The 22826-nt window shown below is 41.6% G+C and overlaps 1 protein-coding gene across 2 annotated transcripts; it reads right to left on the bottom strand.

The window, feature by feature from the left end:
* Nucleotides 1-1183: 1183 nt before the first annotated feature.
* Nucleotides 1184-8786, bottom strand: LOC143029805 (uncharacterized). 2 transcript variants are annotated; one of them, XM_076192829.1, is made up of 2 exons: nt 8477-8786; nt 1184-3007 (listed from the first exon to the last, which is right to left on the bottom strand). In XM_076192829.1, exon 2 carries the CDS (start codon nt 2405-2407, stop codon nt 1184-1186), a length of 1224 nt encoding a protein of 407 aa, XP_076048944.1. In that variant the 5' UTR covers nt 2408-3007; nt 8477-8786. The 2 variants fall into 2 exon arrangements, with proteins under 2 accessions (XP_076048944.1, XP_076048945.1); XM_076192830.1 differs by lacking the exon at nt 8477-8786 and adding an exon at nt 7583-7868.
* Nucleotides 8787-22826: the final 14040 nt, after the last annotated feature.

The following is a 22826-nucleotide window of genomic DNA, read 5'->3' as shown; positions in this document are numbered from 1 at the left end:
ACAGTAATCCATCCATTATCTGTTGAATTGATGCTAAAGGGATGTCTGGTTATGGATTTATATGGATATGGGCACTGGGTCCCAGCTGGTAGATAACAATCCTTTGTAACTAACCAGAGGTCATTTTAAGCTATTCTATTGTATGTACACTGTAATATGATTGTAATATAATAATAAATTAATAGAAACCTTGTAAAACACAAGCATGTACTATATACATTATGTACAGACCCAGCCTGAACATTGAGACCCAACCCTATGATTAGCAGACCCATCCCCATCACATCCAAAACCATCCTCACCACCCCCATACTGTATGTACCCCATTGGTGGGCTGGCATAACCCTGAGAAATGAAAGGGCCAGATCAAGGATGTGAGGTCATAGGCCTGAAGAACATATTGATCATGGCCTAAGAGTAGGACTAACAGTTCAGGCAACAAATAACTGTCATGAAAGAAACATATATCTGCCACAAGGCTGAGGCCGACCATTTCCCTGTCACAATTCAGGTGCTTGCCTTCTCCAAAATGAAGTCAAGGTCCTCTTATAATGCTTACACAGTGTATAACTGGGGAATTAATCTCGTCATTGTTATCCTCACCCCCACCTGCAACAGCAGTGCCTCCTGCCTGCAGGTCAGACATAGGTGCAGCAATCTCGGCATCGGACATGATCTGATAGCTAGGAATACCACCATCCTTGTCACCCCACTTTTGAACATCATCAGCAGCTACAATCTCATCTGCAGTACATAGGTAAAGGTGGAAGTTGTCAACCTTAAAACCCTCATTCATGAAGAGGTGAGACCACCCATTCTCCAGTTTTTATAATGACTTCTTTCTATGCATTTGCCCGATTATGTATTGCAGACTTGATATTCTAGCATTTCAGTTTCTCCTTGGTCCTATGGCCTTGTGTATCCTTCCCTGTTCTTCTGTTCATCCTCATAAACCACCATAACCTCCTCCATCATCCCAAGGGTCGCTAACTCATCATCTTATCCCTGGGAATATTTTTTTCGTATTTGCTGTAACTCAAAAGACACATTAAAGTTCCAACTGGTGGCAGCACAAATTCCAAATTTTGAGCCTAATATTCCAATTAAAATTTAAGTTAGAAAATTCAGACTGGAAATCCAAGTTGTTCTAGGTAGTAAAAGAACTAGAGAAGTATATCTATCCTTACAACTGGTCACACTGGAGAGGATTCTCTCCAGTGTGGGTCATCACATGTTGTTTGAGATCACCCTTTGCAGAGAAAGTTGCATTGCACAGGTCACATTTAAAAGGCTTCTCTCCAGTATGGGTCACCACATGTCGTTTGAGACTAGCCTTTGCAGAAAAAGCTGCAATGCACAGGTCACACTTAAACGGCTTTTCTCCAGTGTGGCTCATCATGTGTTGTTTGAGATTACCCTTAGTTGAGAAAGTTGCATCACACATGTCACAATGGAAAGGTTTCTCTCCAGTATGGGTCATCACATGATTTCGGAGACTACACCTTTGTGTGAAAGCTGCATCACACAGGCCACACTTAAAAGGCTTCTCTTTAGTGTGGGTCCTCACATGCTGGTTAAGATCAATCTTTCTTGAGAAAGCTGCATCACACAGGTCACATTGGAAAGGCTTCTCTCCAGTGTGTTTCATCACATGATATCGGAGCTTACACTTTTGTGCGAAGGCTTCATCACACATCTCACATTGAAAGGGCTTCTCTCCAGTGTGGGTCATCATGTGATCCTTGAGACAACTCTTTCGTGAGAAATTTTTATCGCACAAATTACACTGGAAAGGCCTCTCTCCAGTGTGGGTTACCAGGTGTCGTTTGAGCCAACAATTTGCTGAGAAAGCTGCATTGCACAGATCACATTTAAAAGGCTTCTCTCCAGTGTGGGTCCTAACATGATATTTGAGAGCAGTCTTTTCAGAAAAAGTTGCATCACACAGGTCACATGGGAAAGGCTTCTCTCCACTGTGTATCATCATGTGACGTTGTAGTCTACACTTTTGCTTGAAGGTTGCAAGACACATGTCACACTTAAAAGGTCTCTCTCCAGTGTGGGTCATCATGTGATAATTGAGAGCAGTCTTTCCTGAGAAAGCTGTATCACACAGGTCACACTGGAAAGGTTTCTCTCCAGTGTGGGTAATCTTGTGTCGTTTGAGATCACCCTTTCGTGAGAAAGTTGCATCACACAAGTCACAAAGAAAAGGTTTCTCTCCAGTGTGAGTCATTATGTGATATCTGAGATCACTCTTTCGTGAGAAAGCTGTATCGCACAGTTCACATTGGAAAGGCTTCTCTCCAGTGTGGGTCATCATGTGATATTTGAGATAACTATTATGTGAGAAGGTAGCAACACACAGGTCACAATGGAAAGGTTTCTCTCCAGTATGGGTCATCATGCAATATTTGAAATTGCCTTTTCAGGAGAAAGCAGTATCACACACCTCACATTTAAAGAGCTTCTCTCCAGTGCCAGTCATCACATGTTTGATAAATTTAAAATTATTCTGTCCATTATTGATGTAGCTGAGATGGATCTCTGCTGAGAACCCCTGAGGGATGATGCAGCCTCTGTACCTCACCACAGTGGTTTAATCCTGCTTGGTAAAGTTGTATGGTGAGAAGTGTATGTTGAGTCCCTTTGCTGAGAAAGCTGTGTTACACAGGTCACATTGGAAAGGCTTCTCTCCAGTGTGGGTCACTTTGTATTGTTTAAGAATACCCTTTGCTGTGAAGGCTACATCAATATGTCACACTGAAAGGGCTTCTCTCCAGTGTGGATCCTCATGTGATATTTCAGAGCACTCTTTCCTGAGAAAGTTATAATACACAGGTCACATTGGAAAGGTTTCCCTACAGCATAGGTAATCACAAGATAGTCAAGATGATTCATCAGACACCTGTGCCACAGACATCACACCAATTTCTCTTTATCATATGGAGAATATATGGAATCTACAGATATCTCTTCCAAGGAAATGTTGACAGCTATCATCACCCTGAAATATGTAATAAGAATGGAATATTATTTTCTAAGCATATGTAATAGAAGTGGATGAATAAACACTTCAGAGAGAAATAAGACACAAGGAAAAGTGATCAGGGCATCATGTAGCATGTAATAGCATAACTGGAAATAAGAAACATTGGTATAAGTTTTGCAAAGGCCACCCTCCCACCTATCATGTGTCAGAAATCAATGTTTGTGTGATTCTTGTGAATACTATATTGATTTCTACAGAAAACCACTTGTTTTCAATTTCTTTGGGAGACAGCCCCCTCTTATGCCCAGGGTTGGGAAGAAAACAAGTAAATGTCAGTAGAAATTTAACCAGAAGCCCATAAAAATAACAATCTGTTGATTTCTGACATCCTCAAGTGAAAAGTAAATTACTCTAGTCAACCTAACTTAACTTACCCCTACCCATACCTAGATTAGGTTAGAATCACACACCCCTCTACCCCTGTTCTATTTACTACCAAAACACGGACCACAGTGGGAGTAGCTTAGTGAGTTATGTTTATCCAGCGAAAACAGCTGCTTCAAATAAATTACATTTGAATTTGTATGAAAATAAAATTTTGCACCATGGTAATCTTACTCATAAATCACAAACATACTACTTTTTGGTTAACTTTTGGTGAATTATGGTATTTATGAAACCTTCTAGTACAATGCAAACTACATACTAATATTTTGTAAGGCAACAATTCCTTTTGTGAGACAAGGCTTTCATTGTATTTTGAATACTCCAGCCCCAAATAATGTATCCCTGTAGCCTTCACATAGAAAAGAACTTGCCAAGAATATAGTAACCTTACAATCATGCCCACTAATTAGTAACTTTGCATGGTTGTTGCATACCTCATACATGGGAATGTAAACGCTGAATAAATGTTTTGATCAGCCTTAATTCTGCCTACCACATTGACAGTGCCCATATAACCTCAGTTACACAACAAATACATACACAGGATTAGTGAGTGCCTATAATAATGACTGCTTATTACCTGGATCACATACATGTCCCATGAATCTAAGATTCTTGCAACTCTAAGTGTAACTGCTGGGTTGAACTAATTACCAACAACTACTGTCAACTCCGATGATATTCATTGTTTTCAGTTGATATTGGCATAATAACTGGCGAGCAAAAAAGTACTCGCCTAAACTTTCTTCATGACTGCTAGGTGAGCACTTTTTTTATATTGTTGGAATTGAACCATGACACATTAAACAGAGATGTCTTTTTTCTTTAAAATGTGAATATATTACAGGAGCCTACCTGCCTCCTTAATAATAAGTGGGAGATATTAAATTGCTTCCACTTTTCCCTTGATGCCTTGGGCTTCAAACCCCCATTTTATAGTTAGAATATGAGGTTGTCGCCATTTTACACAAGAATTAGCTTACTTGCAACCTTGTTTCCAGGGTCTTTCTTCTACTGTCCTACCTCAGTTTGCATCCTACAAGAACCCAAGCAGTAAAGCCCTGAAATGAGGTAGGCTTACTTGATGAATATACTGCGATGCTTGGCTTCCTTGTGCGGTAAACATCGTCATTGAGGTACGCAAAATTTGAACTTAAATTTTTCATAGGTGTGCAGTTTTTTAGTGTTCATCTTGAATTTAGGCATGTTGTGGAGCAGGTGTGAAAATGCACACCTTAAAAGACAAGCCCTGTTTTACTCTTTTGTGAAAAAGCTGAATTGCACAAGTCATACTTGAAAGGCTTCTCTCCAGTGTGGGTCACCATATGTCATTTGAGATGACTATTTAGTGAGAAATTTGTATCACACAGGTCAAATTGGAATGCCTTCTCACTGTGGGTGTGATTCACCTAGTGGTGTGAGAGTGGAAGAAATGGAAATTACATTCCAAAGCAGTGAATCTAATACATTACACACATAACATTCTGAATGTATTCTTTATGTGACATCACACTATTGCCACTACATACCCTGTAAACAAGAACCAAAGTGCATGCTACAGAAGATATGTAAATCACTGAGAGTCAGACATAAGCCTCTCCTTTATTCAAGATCATAAGGGTCCTTCGTCAGCCCCTCTGCTGAACTATGGCATACAACTCCTCATTAAGACTTCACGATAATGTGGAAGTTCTTCTTCAGCCCTGCAACTGACTTAAATTGTATGTCTCCTCATCAAGACTTCATGACAACATGGAAGTCCTTCTTCAGCCCTGTCACTGACTAGAATAGTATGTCTCTTCATCAATACTTCACAATAACATGGAAGTCCTTCAACCCTAGGCTGAACATAGACATACAACTCCTCTCCAAGACTTCATGCCCTTATGGAAGTCATTCTGCAACCCCTAGGCTGAGCATAGGTGTACATCTCCTCTCCAAGACTTCATGACCTTGTGGAAGTCCTTCTGCAGCTCCTAGGTTGAACATAAGACTTACAACTCCTCTCCAAGACTTCACAACCTTGTGGAAGTCCTGCAGCTCCTAGGCTGAACATATGCATGTGACTCCTCCCCAAGACTTTGCAACAAAGTTGGTGTCCTTCTCCAAACTGACCAAGGAGAGTCTATTGACTCTAAAATAGGTGTATGTGCCCATTGTCAATCTTCAGCAATCAACATACTAAATTTTCTGTTTAAGTGTTCTCTCCAGAAAACAGAAGCCTTTGGATGTTCTCTGCCTCTCACATATTTTCCTATATAACATTGGGTTTTGTCTATATATGAAGTGTAAAATAGTTATATGATTATTAATAGTAATTTAATGCATGAATAAGATTTTGTAATAAACTAACATTTGTTAAATGTTCATGATTTTCCTCCTCCCTCTCATCTGGAAAGGTCTCAAAAATCTCTATCCCATCATTCTAATTGACTCTGAAAAAAATACTAAAGTAATTAATACCCAATAGAGTAACATGATAACAGGTCACAGTGGAAGAGCCTCTCTCTCCAGTCTGGGCCATCACGTGATACTTATGATGACTCATCAGATAGATGTCCTGTGAATGTCACAGCAGATTCTTTTTATTACATGACAAATACAAGGAATCTACAGGTACCTCTTCCCAGGACATGTTAACGGTTACCCTTGTCCTGAAAAACTATAAGATTGGCATCTAATTTTTTTAATATATGTAATAGGAGCATCAAGAAAATATACAAATACATTGAGGCATAAACCAAAGTGCAGTAAGGAAAGAGAACAAACAACCTGTACCAAAGAAACTTAACAGGAAAAGAGAAAAATGGATGATAGAACAAGTACTAAAACTGAAGGAAAACAGAAGCTGGAAAAAAAAACACTGATGAAAAAGAAAACTAATAGGGATACAATAAGCCACATGAGTGGATGAATAACAACTATGAAGAGAAAGAAGACACATAAAAAATGTCAGTATGATGAAGGATACAATATAATTGGAAACAAGTCTTGGTCAAATTTTTGCATAGGTCTACACACACCTAACAATCAAGGATGTCAGAAACCAATGTGTGACTTGCAAATCCTTTATTGATTTCTACAGCAAACCACTCGTTTTTCATTTTCCAGGGGGACACATTCCCTAACCCTGCAGGACTGGATAGAAATAGAATTTCAGTAGAAAAAAACACCATAAGTCCATAAATCTATAAGCGACTTCTATCATATTAGAGTGAGAATTTAATTACCCTAATCAAACCATATCCCTGCCTATACCTAGATTAGGACTCACCACCGCCTACTTTGTTCCTTCAACCACTAATACAAGGCACATGGTGGATGTAGTTGGTTGAGTTATAGCTATTCAGTCAAAACAGCCACTTCAAATGCATTGCAATTATTTTTTTTATTTGTGCACACCTATGCGATATAGCAATAGAAAATTAATTATTTTGTAAATTGTAATATATCAACGTAATATGCGATTTTCTTGGAAATCAAAAACAAAAAAGTTGCTAAAACCTATTTTCTAACGAACGAAGTCGCGGCGGCTGAATGATACACCATGTTTGTTTTGATAGATGCCAAGGTCGAAGAAATGAAAGGACGATAAATTAGTCTATTGGTTACTAAACCTAACCAACTTTTAACAATTCGGTACCTCAAATCCTAAAGATCGTCGTCACGTATGCTGACGGCCTGATTATTATTGTACCTCGAACAATTAACAGACGACGGCAGAACCCAGTGTTCTCTCATAAAGTTCAAGGAAGCCCTATTGTCTTTTAGACAATGCTTATTAACGTAACCGGGAGTTGGAAAACACCCGGTCCACTTCGTGAAAGGCTTCGTCTGATAGTGACTGAACTGGTATGGCATCCGCACCGTATCCTAGCGGCTTTGTTCGTTTGTAAATTTGCTTGTAGCAAGGTTTTTTGTTTTTTATTTCCGCCACGAAAATCGCATGTTACGTTCATATGATTCACAAAACATTTAATCTTCTGATGGTGTATCGTGTAGTTGTGCATAACTAAAATAAAGCCTTTTTTGTGATAGCAATCTTACTCGTAATGCACGAAGACAACATAAAACTACTTTCTGGTTAGCTTATGGTGAATGGGGCTATTTCTGGAACCTTCTGATTTAAAGTAAACCACTTACTAATATTTCGTGAGCCAATGGTTCTTCTTGTGAGACAGGGCATCATTGTATTCCTTTCGAGTTTTGAGTACTCCAGACCAAATTAATGTATGACACTCTTGTAGCCCGGCTCCTTAGATTAAAAAACACTAGCCAAGAATATAGTAATCTTAGAAACGCGTCCACTAATTTGTGGTTTTGTGTCAATCATCAATGGTTATTGCATGCATCCGAAGCAGCGACCGGGAACGTCCAGTAGCGACCGGCGATTTCCTATGGTGCCCGGGCGTTTTTTTTTTTTTTTTTTTTTTTTATGGTTCATATCATATGAATGATTCGTCTGCTAGTGAATTCACGAAAATAATGTTGAATTTAACAGGAGTAACGACGCACAAAGCAGAAAATCCTTTGCTGAATTTAGCGCCCGAACCGTGGCGGTGGTTTAGGTTAGGCCATAACCTAACCTACCCGCCGGTAATTCAGCCATTCTACATTTTCCAACGACCGGACAAAAATAAAGATGGCGGCACAGCCACGGTCCGGGCGCTAAATTCAGCATAGGATTTTCCGCTTTGTGCGTCGTTTCTCCTTCTAAATTCAACGATTTTTTTGTGAATTCACTAGTGGACGATGACCGACGAATCATTCATATGATATGAACCATTGGAACTGAAAAAACAGGCTTACACAACGCCCGGGCACCATGGGAATACACCGGTCGCTACCGGGCGTTATTTACTAGGATTGGCAATAATGATAGCATTTGCCCAGCCTTCATTCTGGCTACCAAATTGGCGATGCATATGGCTATGTGAGCTCGGAATTCACAACAAACCAAGCAACATGAAGCAATGAACATATAAATACATGTCTATATATAACTGACGAGTGCTCATAATAACAAGGTCTTATTACCTGCACGATTGTGCTTCCAAATTCTATGACACTTCGATTGATGACGTCTTACAATTCTATCACGTTGTGTGCGCGTGCGTGTGGGTGTGTGCGACCCATATTTCATCACCTAATACTGCCAAAACACATTGATTACACCATATAAACATCTTAATCAATGTGTGAATATATCGTAAGTGTACTGCGAACGTTTGAGTGAAAAATTATCACAGTTTTCTTGAGTCATATAGCTTAAAACATTTCTGTATCGACTCATTCGGACAACAAAGAAATTATGGCGGCCCGCACAGAAACAAAACAAACAAGCGATTGTGCGACTTGCGGAAAAAACAGAGACATGAAGGATTACAAAGGCGGAGCATGCCGACAGGAGACCTTTTGATCCATATCTAGGTCGGATGCGAAAAAAATCATAATAATAATAATAAAATATTAAATAAAAAATATAATAATGTAAATAACAAATAAAATACATAAATAAATGCACAGGTATAGTTAATTAATGAACAAACAAGTAAATAGTAAATAATAATAGATTGACATATAACTAACAATAAATGAAAATCAGACAGACAAATTATAACAAAACAAAAACAAATATAAAATAAATTATAATCGTTACAGCATCTTGCTTAGGTGTTTATCTAAATGATTCTTAAGCTTCGAACTGAACTACATTGCACTACCTGTGCAGGAAGTTTATTCCATTCATTAACTACACGGTTGGCAAAGTTGTTTCTACCTACTTCCAAATTGAATCTATCTCCGGACAGTTTGAGACCATTGTTTCTTGTCTGATTCTCATTCAATGTGAAAATTTTGTCACTTTTGATGTTGTCAATTCCCTTTAAAATCTTAAAGACCTGTATCAAGTCACCTCTGAGTCTACGCTTTTTTAGGGAAAACAGATTCATATGTTTTAGTCGATTTTCGTATGATTTATTTTTGATATTTGGAATCAGTTTTGTGGCTCGCCGTTGTACTTTTTCCAGCACTCCATGTACTGCAATGGATGCACTAAATGGCATCACTACTTCTGCACAGGACTCCCACTATATCAATTAATGTTTTTTTTCATGAAAACAAACAGGATATACATGTGTAGATGTTTCGATGATAAACATCGCGACGATGATAACGCGATGATCGAAGCAAAGTAAGCAGAGGACGCCCTTGTTTGGCAAGAACAAAACCTTCCTAAATCAAACACACTACACTCAATTACACAGAAAAGTGTAGAAAACAAGGACACAACGATCTTTCAACCAACAACACACATCACACCATCAAACACAATACCTGAACCAACCTTAAAACAACACACAGGGACTAGGCCCAAGACTACAGAGAAGGGACAAACTGGGGTAAACAGCAACTCCAGATCTACCCTAGATACAGGGGCAATCGCTAATAAGGCGGAGGAAATTGACAACCCAAGCTCTGACCACACTAAAACATTAAAAGAATCTCATCCCACTGGGGCAACTCCTAAGGCTAAGGTTCACAATACCGCAGAGTAGTGTTCACAGAAAAATATTCAGATTGGAAAGAGGTGATCAATGGAGTACCGCAAGGATCTGTATTGGCTCCAATAATGTTTGCTATTTATGTGAATGACATGGATGATGATGTGAAATGCTACCTGAGCTCCTTTGCAGACGACGCCAAACTATTAAGGAAAGTAAAAACTGAAAAGGATTGCGAATCACTGTAGGAAGACCTGAATAAGGTATGGAATTGGAGTCAGAAATGGGAAGTGGAATTCAATATTAAGAAGTGTAGCATAATGGAGTTTGGAAAAAGCAAAAACAGAATATCAGGACAATATAAAATTGGCACTAAGGAGGTAAAGAAGGAGAGATCCGAAAATATTTGGGTGTAATTATCTCAAACGACTTGTCCTATGGCAAACAGATCAACAAAATTGTCGGAGAATCCTACAACTTGCTAAGATCAATAAAAGTGACATTTACATATTTGGACAAAGAAATTATTAAAAACAATATTGGTCACACTGATAAGGCCTAGACTAGAATGTGCGGCGACATTGCGGTCACCCAGTACCAAAATGAATGTAAAGAAAATAGAAAGAATCCAGAGAGCAGCAACAAAAATGGCACCTACACTTGCAAACCTGTCATATGAGGAGAGATTAGCTAAACTGATGTTACCGACTCTGGAGCAAAGAAGAGAAAGAGGTGACCTACTGACCATCTACAGAATCATGAAAGGCACAGAAATACTCGATAGAGAGGACTTGTTAAACTGGGACAGGAGAAGCACAATAGGGCATGGAAAGAACAAAAATATATACATACAGAAGAGATCTGAAGACAGTTTTCCACATAGAGTGGTGGACACTTGGAACAAACTGGACAATGAAATAGTGTGCGCAAAAACCATTCATGAGTTCAAGAGCAAACTAGACACCGAGATACAAAGCGGGACACCACGAGCGTAGCTCCCCTTCCCGCAAAATACAACTAGGTAAATACCCAGGCCACTCAGGCAAGCCTATCTGAAAGTTTAGGCCTAGACAAACCTCCTCAAAACGGGGATAGGCCTAACGGCCTGGATACCAAAGCTAAATCTGCCACCTCTTCACCCGTAGTTGAACCCAAAAATTGCCAAGAAACCCCTATTTGTCGGTATTATAGGAAGGGGCAATGTAAACTTGGAAATCCGGGTAGAGAATGCAACTTCAGACACCCAAAACCATGCCGCAAGCTACTGATGCATGGTACACGAGATGACCGTGGTTGCAAACTAGGGAGAAAATGCCCACAGTTCCACCCATTGATGTGCAGAAACTCCATAAGGCACAACATATGCCGTGTTGAGTCCTGTAAGTACCTGCACGTTAAAGGAACGTGGAAGCCAAATGAATCTAAAACTCAGATAGCAAACTCAAACACCAACAACAACAAAAAAGCTGATTGCTTGAGAAGCTAACCAGAAAACATCAGATACAGGACAGCACCAGGAGCAGTCCCAGACTCTCTAACAAACAAAAACTCATTATTTTTAGAAATAGCGAAAGAGCTACAGACCACAATGCTAACACTAATCAAAGCTATAGAGTCACAAGGCGTGATACTGTCCACTCTTATGCAAGACAAACACAAGAACTGGCCACCGCTTCAGGCTCAGCCGATGTTCCCTTGGGCATCCGTCGTCCAAACCAACTAGAGACTACCCTAATGGGCAACATGCAGGGCCTCTATCATAAAAGCAACAAAAGTAAATTTTCCTTTCTGAGAGAACTAACATTAGAAGAGGACCCTATGTTCATTGCCCTAATGGAGACTCACCTGGTAAATCATGTGAAGGACTCTGAGATAGAAATAACCAACTACACCCCATTTAGAGCTGATAGAGAAAAAAGAAGCCATGGTGGTGCAACGATCTATGTCAGAAACGATCTAGCTGCACATACCAAGGCTCTGTTCTCCCACTCAAACGGGGTAATAAAACTCATCGTCCTACAAATAACACAAACAAACCTAATCATAATAAATTGTTACTGCCCACCCTGGTGTAGCCTAGCAAGCTTCACAAATGCAACGAACAGATTAAATGAAGTATTGGAGTCTACTTCACTCGCCATGAGATATTATAGTGTGTGGTGATTTCAACTTCCCCTTTATATGTTAGCCAGATGGCAGATGCTGTGGGGGCGCTCTGGAACAGTGTCTCTCAACGGGGGCCATGTGATTTTTTCAGGGGGCCACGCGGCCAATTTTAAGAGATAGGGGCCACGGGAGGTCATGGGGTGCCACAGGGTAATTTCGTTTGTTAGCGAGGATAAATGGTGGCACATGACAACTGTATGTCGATGCAATTCAGCGTGTGAGCAAGAACGTGTGATTCATGTGTCAGTGGGATTGTGGCGGTGTAGCCGCATAGATGCGCCGCAGAGTTAGCACGGTACTTAATATGAATAAGTTTCGTTTGTTTATGTTCCAGAAAAATATGGCCAGTGCATCTAAGAAAAAATGCAGGCAATATTCAATCGAATATCTTGCTTATGGATTCACCGAGTCCCCACAAAATTCTGCAATGCCCATGTGCCTGATATGCAAGACCTTCATGTCAAATGAGAGTATGTGCCCCTGCAAATTAAAAAAAAAAAAACATCTGGAGACTGTGCTTAGAGACAAGAAAGACAAGCCGCTAGAGTTTTTCAAGAATTTACGTGATGAGTTCCAAGGAAGGATGACAGTGAATCGTATGTTGACCCAAAAAGTGGTAAAAATAGACAAAGGAATGCTGGCTTCTTACAAGATATCCAATGTGATCGCAAAAGCAGGCAAACCTCATACTATTGGTGAATCTCTCATCATGCCGGCAGTGGCCATAGTGCTTTCAACATTCATGAAACAAAGTCCTGTAGTAAGTGCCAAACACGCAGTATTTTGGTAGAAGTTTATTGCGGAGATCTACACACAAGTAAGACATGATCTGTCACAAGCGAATGCTTGGGCCTAGCTGGGCATAAGACGCGCCCGTGGCCTACTTTCCGTTACATTGTTGCCAGGCGGGAAAAAGATTGGGCAAAACAATACATACTAACATATCTAGGTATATACATAGAAATATACAGCAACAAGAGAACAATTACATATAATGATGAATATGCATGCAAAATGGTTAAGGGTAACATATATTTAGTTCCTTAATTCTACGACGTGTACAATTGGCATAGACGCATACGCGTTTAGCGTACGCCTAATGACGTATGTATATTCGGTTATATAATTATGTATAGGGCACTTATATTGTAATGACTACATAGGCTTACTTATACAAAACATTTACAATAGATATATGTTGATATTAAGTACTCATGTATAATAAAGAAGTATGACATATACATTAAGGCTTGGCTACAGTACTCCCCCCTTGAGAGAGTAGCGTCAGTGAAGAAAGTCTTTAGTAGTAGTAAAAATCAGATTTATTGTGAAATCTGACTGCCCTGCCTGAGCGACTTTTGTATGGGAGAGCGGAAGTATGAGGGTGGGAGGGAGGGGAAGATGTGATAGGGTGGCCGAGGTCATTGGCATTTGTGGGTGGTATGGGATTCGGTGGGATGACAGTTGAAGTGTCAGAAGTGGATGAAGTAGGAAGAGGAGGAGTGGAAGGTGTTGAGGGTATGTCTGGGGTTACATGGAGACGGGTCTTAGGGCGAGGAGAAACAGGGAGGAAAGCTGGTTTCAAACGATCAATGGAAACTGAGGTTTCGCCTTGAGGTAGGTTAAGGATGAAGTACTTAGGTTCACGTCGAATGACGTCATATGGACCAGAGTACGGAGCCTCCAAACTCTTACGAATTCTGTCGACTCGTAACCAAACTTTAGAGCAAGAATGAAGGTCGTGAGGGAGATAGGGTGGAGGTAGTGTATGGCAGTCACCGGATGCGAGATCTTGGAAATTAACAGACTGCATTTCCTTGATAAGACGAAGGATGGTTGTGTCATCCGAGGAGTGGGTGTGTTCCTGAGTAATGGCGACAGAAGGGCATAACATGTGAGCGCCAGTAATGGCGGTAAATGGGGAAAATTTGGTGACGTGAGGTGTCATGCGATAGCCAAGAAGGACGATAGGTAAGGAGTAAAACCAGTTATCTTGCCTAGCGCGGAGAGCTGATTTCAGAGAACGGTGGAAACGTTCAATCATGCCGTTAGCTTGAGGGTGATAACTAGTAGTACGCATATGGTGGAAACCAATGATAGATGAAAGCTTAGAGAAAAGTTCACTCTCGAATTGGGAACCTCTATCCGTGATGACATGAAGTGGAACACCGAAACGGCATATCCAGCCATTCACAAAAGAGATTGCTACAGAAGTGGCAGTAGTGTCAATGAGGGGAATTGCTTCAGTCCAACGAGTAGCTCGATCAATGCAAGTCAACAAGTATTTGTATGGGAGAGGGTAAGGATAGTTAGGAAGAGTAGCAGGGGGCAACGGTCCTACAATGTCGATGTGTACCGATTGGAAGCGGTCAGTAGGAGTAGATATAGGAGAAACAGGAGAGGAAGTGTGGCGGGTAGTCTTAGACTGTTGACACCTAAGGCATTGTCTTACAAATGTCTTTACATCTCTGTCAATGTGTGGCCAGAAGTAACGTTGTTTTACCAACTTAGAGGTAGACTGAACACCAGGATGAGAAAGGTTATGCAAAGAAGAGACTACGTCATTACGTAAGGGTAATGGAACAAAAGGTCGAGGAGTGTTAGTAGAGGTATCACACCAGAGTGTTAAATCAGAGGGTAAAGTGAATTTAGAGAGTCTAGGCTTGAAAGTTTCCAGTTCGTCATCTGTTGTCTGACTTTGAGCTATGCCACTTAAGTCAAAAGCGTCGAGTGTAACAGCGCACGACGTGCGAGATAAGCAATCAGCGATGACGTTAGTTTCGCCACGAATGTACTCGACTGAAGAAACGTATTCAGAAAGAACAGAGAGTTGTCGTTGTTGTCTGTCAGTTTTAGCAAGAGATTTAGAGTAAAAGGCAGCTACGAGGGGTTTGTGGTCAAGAAATAGGGTAACTGTATGTCCGTCAATGAGAGTCCTGAAATGCAAAACTGCGAGGTAAGCAGCTAATAACTCGCGGTCGTAGGTGGAATAGATGCGTTGTGTGTCAGAGAGTTTCTTCGAGTAGAATCCTAGGGGCGTTGGCTCGCCGTCTATAACTTGATAGAGAGCGGCGCCAACGGCTAGGCTTGAACTGTCAGTCACGAGTTGGTAGTTTGTCGGTAATAGGGAAGGGTAAGCTAAGGTTGGACAGTCCAGTAAGGCTTGCTTCAAATTATTGAAGGAGTCCTTTGCTGCGTCAGTCCAAGTGAGACACTTTGAAGAAGGATATTGTTTAAGAAGCTCAGTAAGGGAATAGGCTACGGTTGCAAAATTAGGAATCATGGGCCGAAAAAAATTGATCATACCCATGAAACGGCGCAAAGCCTGTGAAGTCTGAGGCAAAGGGAAATCGGAAATGGCCGTAGTGCGGTCTTTAGGTGGCTTAATCCCTTGTGAGCTAATCTCGTAACCGAGAAAGGTAAGATTTGACTTGAAGAATTGACATTTGTCAAGAGAAAGTCGCATGTTATGCTGAGCCAAAATAGAAAGAACAGTTTGAACATCTGAAATATGTTCTTCAAGGGTCTCACTAGCAATCAGTACATCATCAAGGTACGTAAACGTGTTGTTTACGTTAGCTAAGAGGGTATCTATAAAGCGCTGAAATGTGGCTCCGGCATTTTTCAATCCAAAGGGCATGTACAAAAATTCAAATAAACCAAATGGCGTGCATATCGCAGTCTTAGGAATATCTTGTTCAGCTACAGGAATTTGCAGATATGCACGTTGTAAGTCTAACTTAGTGAATATAACCTTATTCTTAAGTGACATGGTGAGAGAGCGCAAGTGTGGTATGGGATATTTGTCATTTACAGTTACATTGTTGAGACCTCGGTAATCTCCGCAAGGTCTCCAGGAATGTGGTTCTTTCTTGGGAACCAAATGAAGTGGGGACGCCCAAGGTGAGTTGGAGCGTCGTATGATCCCTGCATTAAGCAAAAATTGAAACTCATCCTTGGCAGCTTTGAGCTTCTCACCTGTCAATGGCCTTACTTTAAAGGATATAGGGGAAGAATCACCTGTATCAATATGATGATAGGTTGTAGTTTCTAATGGTGGAGGATCAGACAGTTGTCGGGGCGCGGTAAGTACGGGGAATTTTGAAAGAAGAGCAATGGCTCTTGAATCAATATCCCCATAATGTACCGCATGTGAAGAGATAGGGAGAGGAGAAGCCTTAAGGGGAATGGTGCATGCAGTGGAAGGATCAGAGAGGAGGCGATTTCTACAATCAACTACTAGTGAATTATGGGTTAAAAAATCGGTACCAAGAATTGGGCGGACAACATCAGCAACGACGAATGACCATGGGAGAGAACGTCTGATACGTCGAATCCCAAGTTCCACGTCGACTTCGCCGTACGTACGAATACGGGTACCGGAAGCAGTAGTAAGTTGTACTACCGTGGGACGGAGCAGTGGAGTTAAACCTGGGTCGTAGGGAATGAGCGAGACTTGAGAACCGGTATCTATAAGGAATTCATAGTTCTTGCAACCTATAGTGGCACTAATGACGAGAGGCAGTCCTGCGGTTGCAAGGGATACTTCTACAGACTGCCCATCAAGTTTCCCGACGTGTTAAGCTGAGGTCCTGGGGATGAAGAACGTGAGTTAGGTCGTGAACTGGGCAACACGTTAGCACTAGTGTGGGACAATATGCACCATTGTTTGCAAGATCTAGCACTGTTGCCGTAGAAGAGGTGGTAACGGCACACTCGTGGTCTTTGACCGTCGTAGAAGGGAGTTAATCCGAGTGGAAAGGTAGTGGGTGTTGAAACACGTGTAGTGGGGTTACCACTACGAAACACTGGCACACTATCACTACGTGGAGCCCTTGGCACAGGCTTGTTCACCGATGACGCACTTATCCCTTTGTTTCCGTGGCCATGGGCCATGAGAGTATCAGCAACACGGGCCAACTCATCAAGGGAACCTGCGTGTGTAACAAGTAGTGGTCGTATGTCACTTGGCACTGCACGTAAAAACTTTAGGCGGATGAAGTCGTCGTCGACACCGAGTTGCTTACCTATGGTGCGAAGTTCTCGTAGGAAGGTCGTCGGCTTATCATACATGATATTGTTCTGGTGGACCAAGGCATCGAAGAGTTCCGGCGGAGACCTGGTAAGGACGTCGATTAGCGCCTTCTTCAAGCGGTCGTAGTCACCGGAAGTAACGACATCGTCGTCGAGCTGGTTGAGCACAGGGATGGTTAAGTTCGCAAGTGCATGGTTGAACTTAGTTTGGGGGACGGTTATGTTAGCTAGTGCAAATTGCGCCTCTAGCAACGAAAACCATCTTGCCGGCGATGCTTCGTCGAATGGTGGAGGTCGAACGGCGACGGCGGCGGAAGTCGTGGAATGCGTAGAGGAAGAAGTGCTTCCTGCTGCTGCTGTCGTCGTTGAAGTGGCTGCAGTGGTTGTAGGCGGAGAAGGGGAATTCATGTTGTTGTTGTCGGATGTTTCCCAGTATACGTGTTGCGTATCGTATACGTGTTGCGTGTAGATCAGAACTGAACAATGCCGCACACTCCGATTATTTCATGCGCACTTTGAATTTCGTAAATGCGTAGTTCCGTGCGCGTGACGAGTCACAGTTTATGAATACGCATAGGCACTTAACCACGTAATGTGTATGACCCTAAATCACTTAGGTATGGAGCACTGGGTATTAGGGTCACTTGGGCACTGTCACTCCGGGGTCACCACTGTGGTAAGTGCCAAACACGCAGTATTTTGGTAGAAGTTTATTGCGGAGATCTACACACAAGTAAGACAGGAAGTGATCTGTCACAAGCGAATGCTTGGGGGGCCTAGCTGGGCATAAGACGCGCCCGTGGCCTACTTCTGTTACATTGTTGCCAGGCGGGAAAAAGATTGGGCAAAACAATACATACTAACATATCTAGGTATATACATAGAAATATACAGCAACAAGAGAACAATTACATATAATGATGAATATGCATGCAAAATGGTTAAGGGTAACATATATTTAGTTCCTTAATTCTACGACGTGTACAATTGGCATAGACGCATACGCGTTTAGCGTACGCCTAATGACGTATGTATATTCGGTTATATAATTATGTATAGGGCACTTATATTGTAATGACTACATAGGCTTACTTATACAAAACATTTACAATAGATATATGTTGATATTAAGTACTCATGTATAATAAAGAAGTATGACATATACATTAAAGGAGATACATATACAATAAATATATACAATAATTAAGCAAGAAAGGGCTTGGCTACAGTCCACAAGAGGTCACTAGTGTTATTCCGCTTAGCAACTCTTTAGTATCACGACACATTGATGAAATGGCTGCTGATGTTGAGAGCCAATTAGTCTTAAAACTGCAGGTGAATGAGTTCTCGCTTCAACTTGACGAAACTACTTTACCTGATCATTCTGCCCTTTTGATGGCGTTCGCAAGGTTCCTTGATGTTGATGGAATACGTGAAGAACTAATATTTGCACTGAAATTAACAACTAACACCAAAGACAAGTTAATCTTCAAAAAACTTGAGGCATATTTTGAGGAAAACAACATTCCACTCAAGAACATCGTGACTTGTGCAACAGATGGCGCTGCTGCTATGATCGGAAGGTATCGGGGATTCAGTGCGTACTTGAAATAAAAATGTCCCCAACGTCGTTTGTGTGCACTGTGTTGTTCACCGGCAGCACCTTGTTGCCAAAACTTAGCAGGACGTCTGCATGAAGCACTTGGGCATGTTATCAAATCTGTCAACTCGACAAAAAAGAATGCTCTGCAGGATCGCCTTTTTCAGCAACTATGTGGGAAGAATAATGAAAAATTCGAACGACTTGTGTTACACACGCTAGTAAGGTGCCTGTATATGGGTAATTATTTGCAACGTTTTGTTGCACTTTGGGACGGCGTTATCTCTTTCTTGAGTGAGACGGAACTCGGATAAAAGCTTGCTGATGCAAAGAGCGATATATTCTACCTGTCAGACATATTTGAAAAGCTAAATGTTCTGAACAAAGAGCTTCAAGGAAATGACTCCACCTTGTTTTCATGCTAGGAGGCGATCACTGCATTTATAGGGAAATTCAAGCTGTTCTGGCTGAACCTTGGGAGACGGGAGTTTGCCCAGTTTCCATCCTTAGCAAGTATATCCACCGAGCTGCTTGATACTGACCTAGCAGTGTATGTCGACCATCTGAAGCAGTTGCATAATGATATGGAAACTCGCTTTTCTGACCTACTTCAAATGACCGTGCCTGACTGGTTTATGGACCCGTTCATTGCTGATGCATCTAAAGTTGATGTCACCCTACAAGAAAGTCTCATTGAACTGCACAATGACACAACAGCTCGAGCAAGGTTCAAGTGTGGAGGGCGCCATAAGCTGTGGATAAATCAAGATGTGTATGAAAAGTACCCACTGCTCTGGAAGGAAGTGAAGTTGCTTCTACTTGCTTTTCCCACATCGTACTTAGTTGAGACTGGTTTCAGTCTGGTGATGCACTTGCTGTCAAAGACTCGACACCGCCTTGATATAGAAAAAAGAGTCGATTTATGTCTTTCTCTGGCATCTCTGGAGAAAAATATCGATAAGTTGGCAGCCCTGCATCAGTCACAGGGATCCCACTGAAACTTTAGAAAAAAAGAGTCAAGTTCGCCTATATGCATTCTTGTTTAATCATTTTGATAGTATTCAACAAATAAATCTATCCAGCTAATATTGTTATTTGATTCATGTCTGAAGTGTTTTGAGTCCATGATATTTTCACTTCTTTGGGTGATCAGGGTGAGGGATGGATGGAGTCGGCATGGGGGGCCACAAGGTTTTTTTATCGTATCGAAAGGGGCCACAGAACAAAAGAGGTTGAGAAACCCTGCTCTAGAAGACCAAGCCCAAGCCAAACTCCTTCTAGAGACTGCTGACAAACTGTTTCTAAACCAACAAATTATGAAGCCAACAAGACAGGGCAACATTCTTGACCTCTACTTCACCAATAATGAAGATTCAGCCAGCAACTATAGGATAGAGAAAACAATCTTCTCTGACCACAACATAATTCTAGTTAACACAACATACAGGAAAAGTAGGACACCTCAGGAACGCACGATTCCAACAGATATGACTCCCTTTGCCAGCTTCAACTTATTCAGTGAAAAGGTAGACTGGGTGTAGATGCAGCGGGAGCTTAGGAAAATAGACTGGAACCTGGTACTACAGGAACCCGATCCCAACACCAAATTAAACATACTGTTGAGGATACTGCTGGAGATGTGTACTACCTATGTGCCACGGAAAAATAAGAGAAAATATTACAGATACACCATCCCACGTGACAGAAAAATCCTTATGAGAAAACGTACTAACCTCAACGATAAAATAAGAAAAAGTAACAATGACGCCCAAAAGCTCTCAATCATTACAAAAATAGCGGACATTGAAAAAAAAAATCAAGCACTCACGCGAGGAACAGAGAAGAACTGAGGAAAACCAAGCTATAGAAAATATAAAGCACAATCCCAAATTATTCTAGTTACTGCAAAAAATTCTTGAAGACCAAATCGCAGATTGGACCCCTTGTAACCGACTAAGGAACCACAACAGACGACCCACAAGAAACCTACCAGATGCTGGGACACCAGTACAACAGTGTTTTTAGCATACCAAAGAAGCAAGCAGAAATCCACGACCCCGCAACATTTTCAATAAAGAAACAACCAATCAAAAGCAACTCATCGACCTTCCAAGTCACAGTAGAGGACATCATAAAGGCGATAAAGGAGCTAAGGATAAATTCGGCCGCTGGAGCAGACGGCATTCCGGCGATCCTACTCCTAAAATGCAGCAAGACCTTAACAGTCCCAATCTATATGTTGTGGCAATCTTCCCTAGACAAAGGTAAGATCCCGGCGTTACTGAAACAAGCCATAATAAGCCCAATATATAAAGGAGGAGACAGGACTTTGCCAAAGAATTATCGACCAGTTGCCCTCACGTCCCACATCATCAAAGTAATTGGGAAATGCGTAAGGGACAAACTGTTCGCATAGCTCGAAAAGAATAACCTCATAAAAGAGAACCAACATAGTTTTAGAAAAGGTCGGTCCTGCCTCTCAAACCTACTGACACACTACGGCTGGCTGCTAAGGAACCTGTCAGAGGGAAAGAATGTTGATGTAGTATTTCTAGACTTTGCCAAAGCCTTCGACAAGGTAGACAAAGAAGTCCTACTCCACAAAGCAAGGGACCTAGGAATCTCAGGGAAGCTAGGAATATGGCTTCACAACTTCCTGACAGACCGTACCCAAACAGTGGCAATTGATGGCCTGAAGTCCAGTGAAACCAAAGTAGTAAGCGGAGTACCACAAGGCTCTGTCCTTGGCCCCCTCCTATTCTTAATTCATATGAATGACATAAATAGGAGAGTGGACTCAACCCTCCTGTCTTTTGCCGACGATACCCACATAAGTCGTGCAGTGCTGAGAAGTGAAGACGTACGCCATCTACAAGACGACCTCAATATGGTTTATGCTTGGGCTAACGATTGCAATATGCAGTTCAATGAATAGAAGTTTGAGGTCATGAGATATGGCACCAAGATATTAAAGATAACACAGGACTGTACACGGAAAGAGTAATGAAAATCACACCCAAAGCCCATGTAAAATGTCTGGGTATATATCTAGGTGATGACGTCACTTTCCAGCACCACATCACGCAGACCGTAAAAAGAGCACGGAGGATGGCCAGCTGGGTATTACGGACTTCCTCCTCAATAGAGGTAGAGATAATGCTAACCCTTTGGAAGGCGCTTATTCAACCTACCCTGGACTACTGTAACCAATTCTGGCCACCACATAAATAGGGAGATGTCCAGAGGATTGGGGCTGTCCAAAGAAAGTACACCAGGCATATTAGAGGGATGAAGGATCTCAATTATTGGGATCGCTTGGAAGCACTGGGACTCTACTCCCAACAAAGGAGGGCCTTGTTCCTGACCCCACGCCCTCAACAATTAAGCCATATCACAGTGTAAGGCATGGACGCATGTGTGAGAGACAAACACTCCCATCAAGAGCCCCAGAGAAGGTTAAGGCCTTACTGGCATCCAGCCTAGGTCACGAGAATCCAAAAAATTTCAACACTCTTCCAAAAAAAAGTGAGAGAGAGAACCAACTGCTCGGTGGACAGCTTCAAGCATGTACTGGACAGATTTCTATGGAAGGTGCCAGACGAGCCCCCAGTGCCAGGCTACACCGCCATCAGTAGGTTGTCTTCCAACACAATAACAGACCAACTGGCTCTTGTGAGGAGGGACAGCAGGACTGGCAGCAGCGGTAGATCACTACGGCTGTGAGGATAGACCTCGAAACTTCTCCAAGTAAACCAAGTAAGTATTCTTGCAAGTCTGAACTAAGACTGTATACTATAAAACACCGACTTGTAATAAATTACAAAGTGTTCCTGTGAAGTGGACTAAGTTTTACTCTTAAGAATATTGTGACAGTGCAGTTTATTGAGGGAGTAGGCAGTGATTAGTGAATTTCTTAAATTGTGTTTTTGTATCCAAGAAGTGTAACCTGTTATAGGTGTAGGTTCGTGGTGTTTTGCCAAATTTTGGCACACCTTTATTCGTAAACTATTTACTACTCGGAAGTGTTTCGATTTTGTTTCTGCATCCATTGCTTCTTCAGTTTATACACCTTCCCCTTCTTTCA

Source organism: Oratosquilla oratoria, chromosome 11 (genome assembly GCF_046742065.1).
Source record: "Oratosquilla oratoria isolate Oo_2021 chromosome 11, ASM4674206v1, whole genome shotgun sequence".
NCBI classification, from domain to species: Eukaryota; Metazoa; Arthropoda; class Malacostraca; order Stomatopoda; family Squillidae; genus Oratosquilla; species Oratosquilla oratoria.
This window is presented reverse-complemented; position numbering and strand designations above follow the sequence as displayed.

What these genes read in the sequence shown, in the direction of transcription:
- LOC143029805 (XM_076192829.1), bottom strand. Translation starts at nt 2,407, where the DNA reads ATGATGACCCATACTGGAGAGAAACCTTTCCATTGTGACCTGTGTGTT.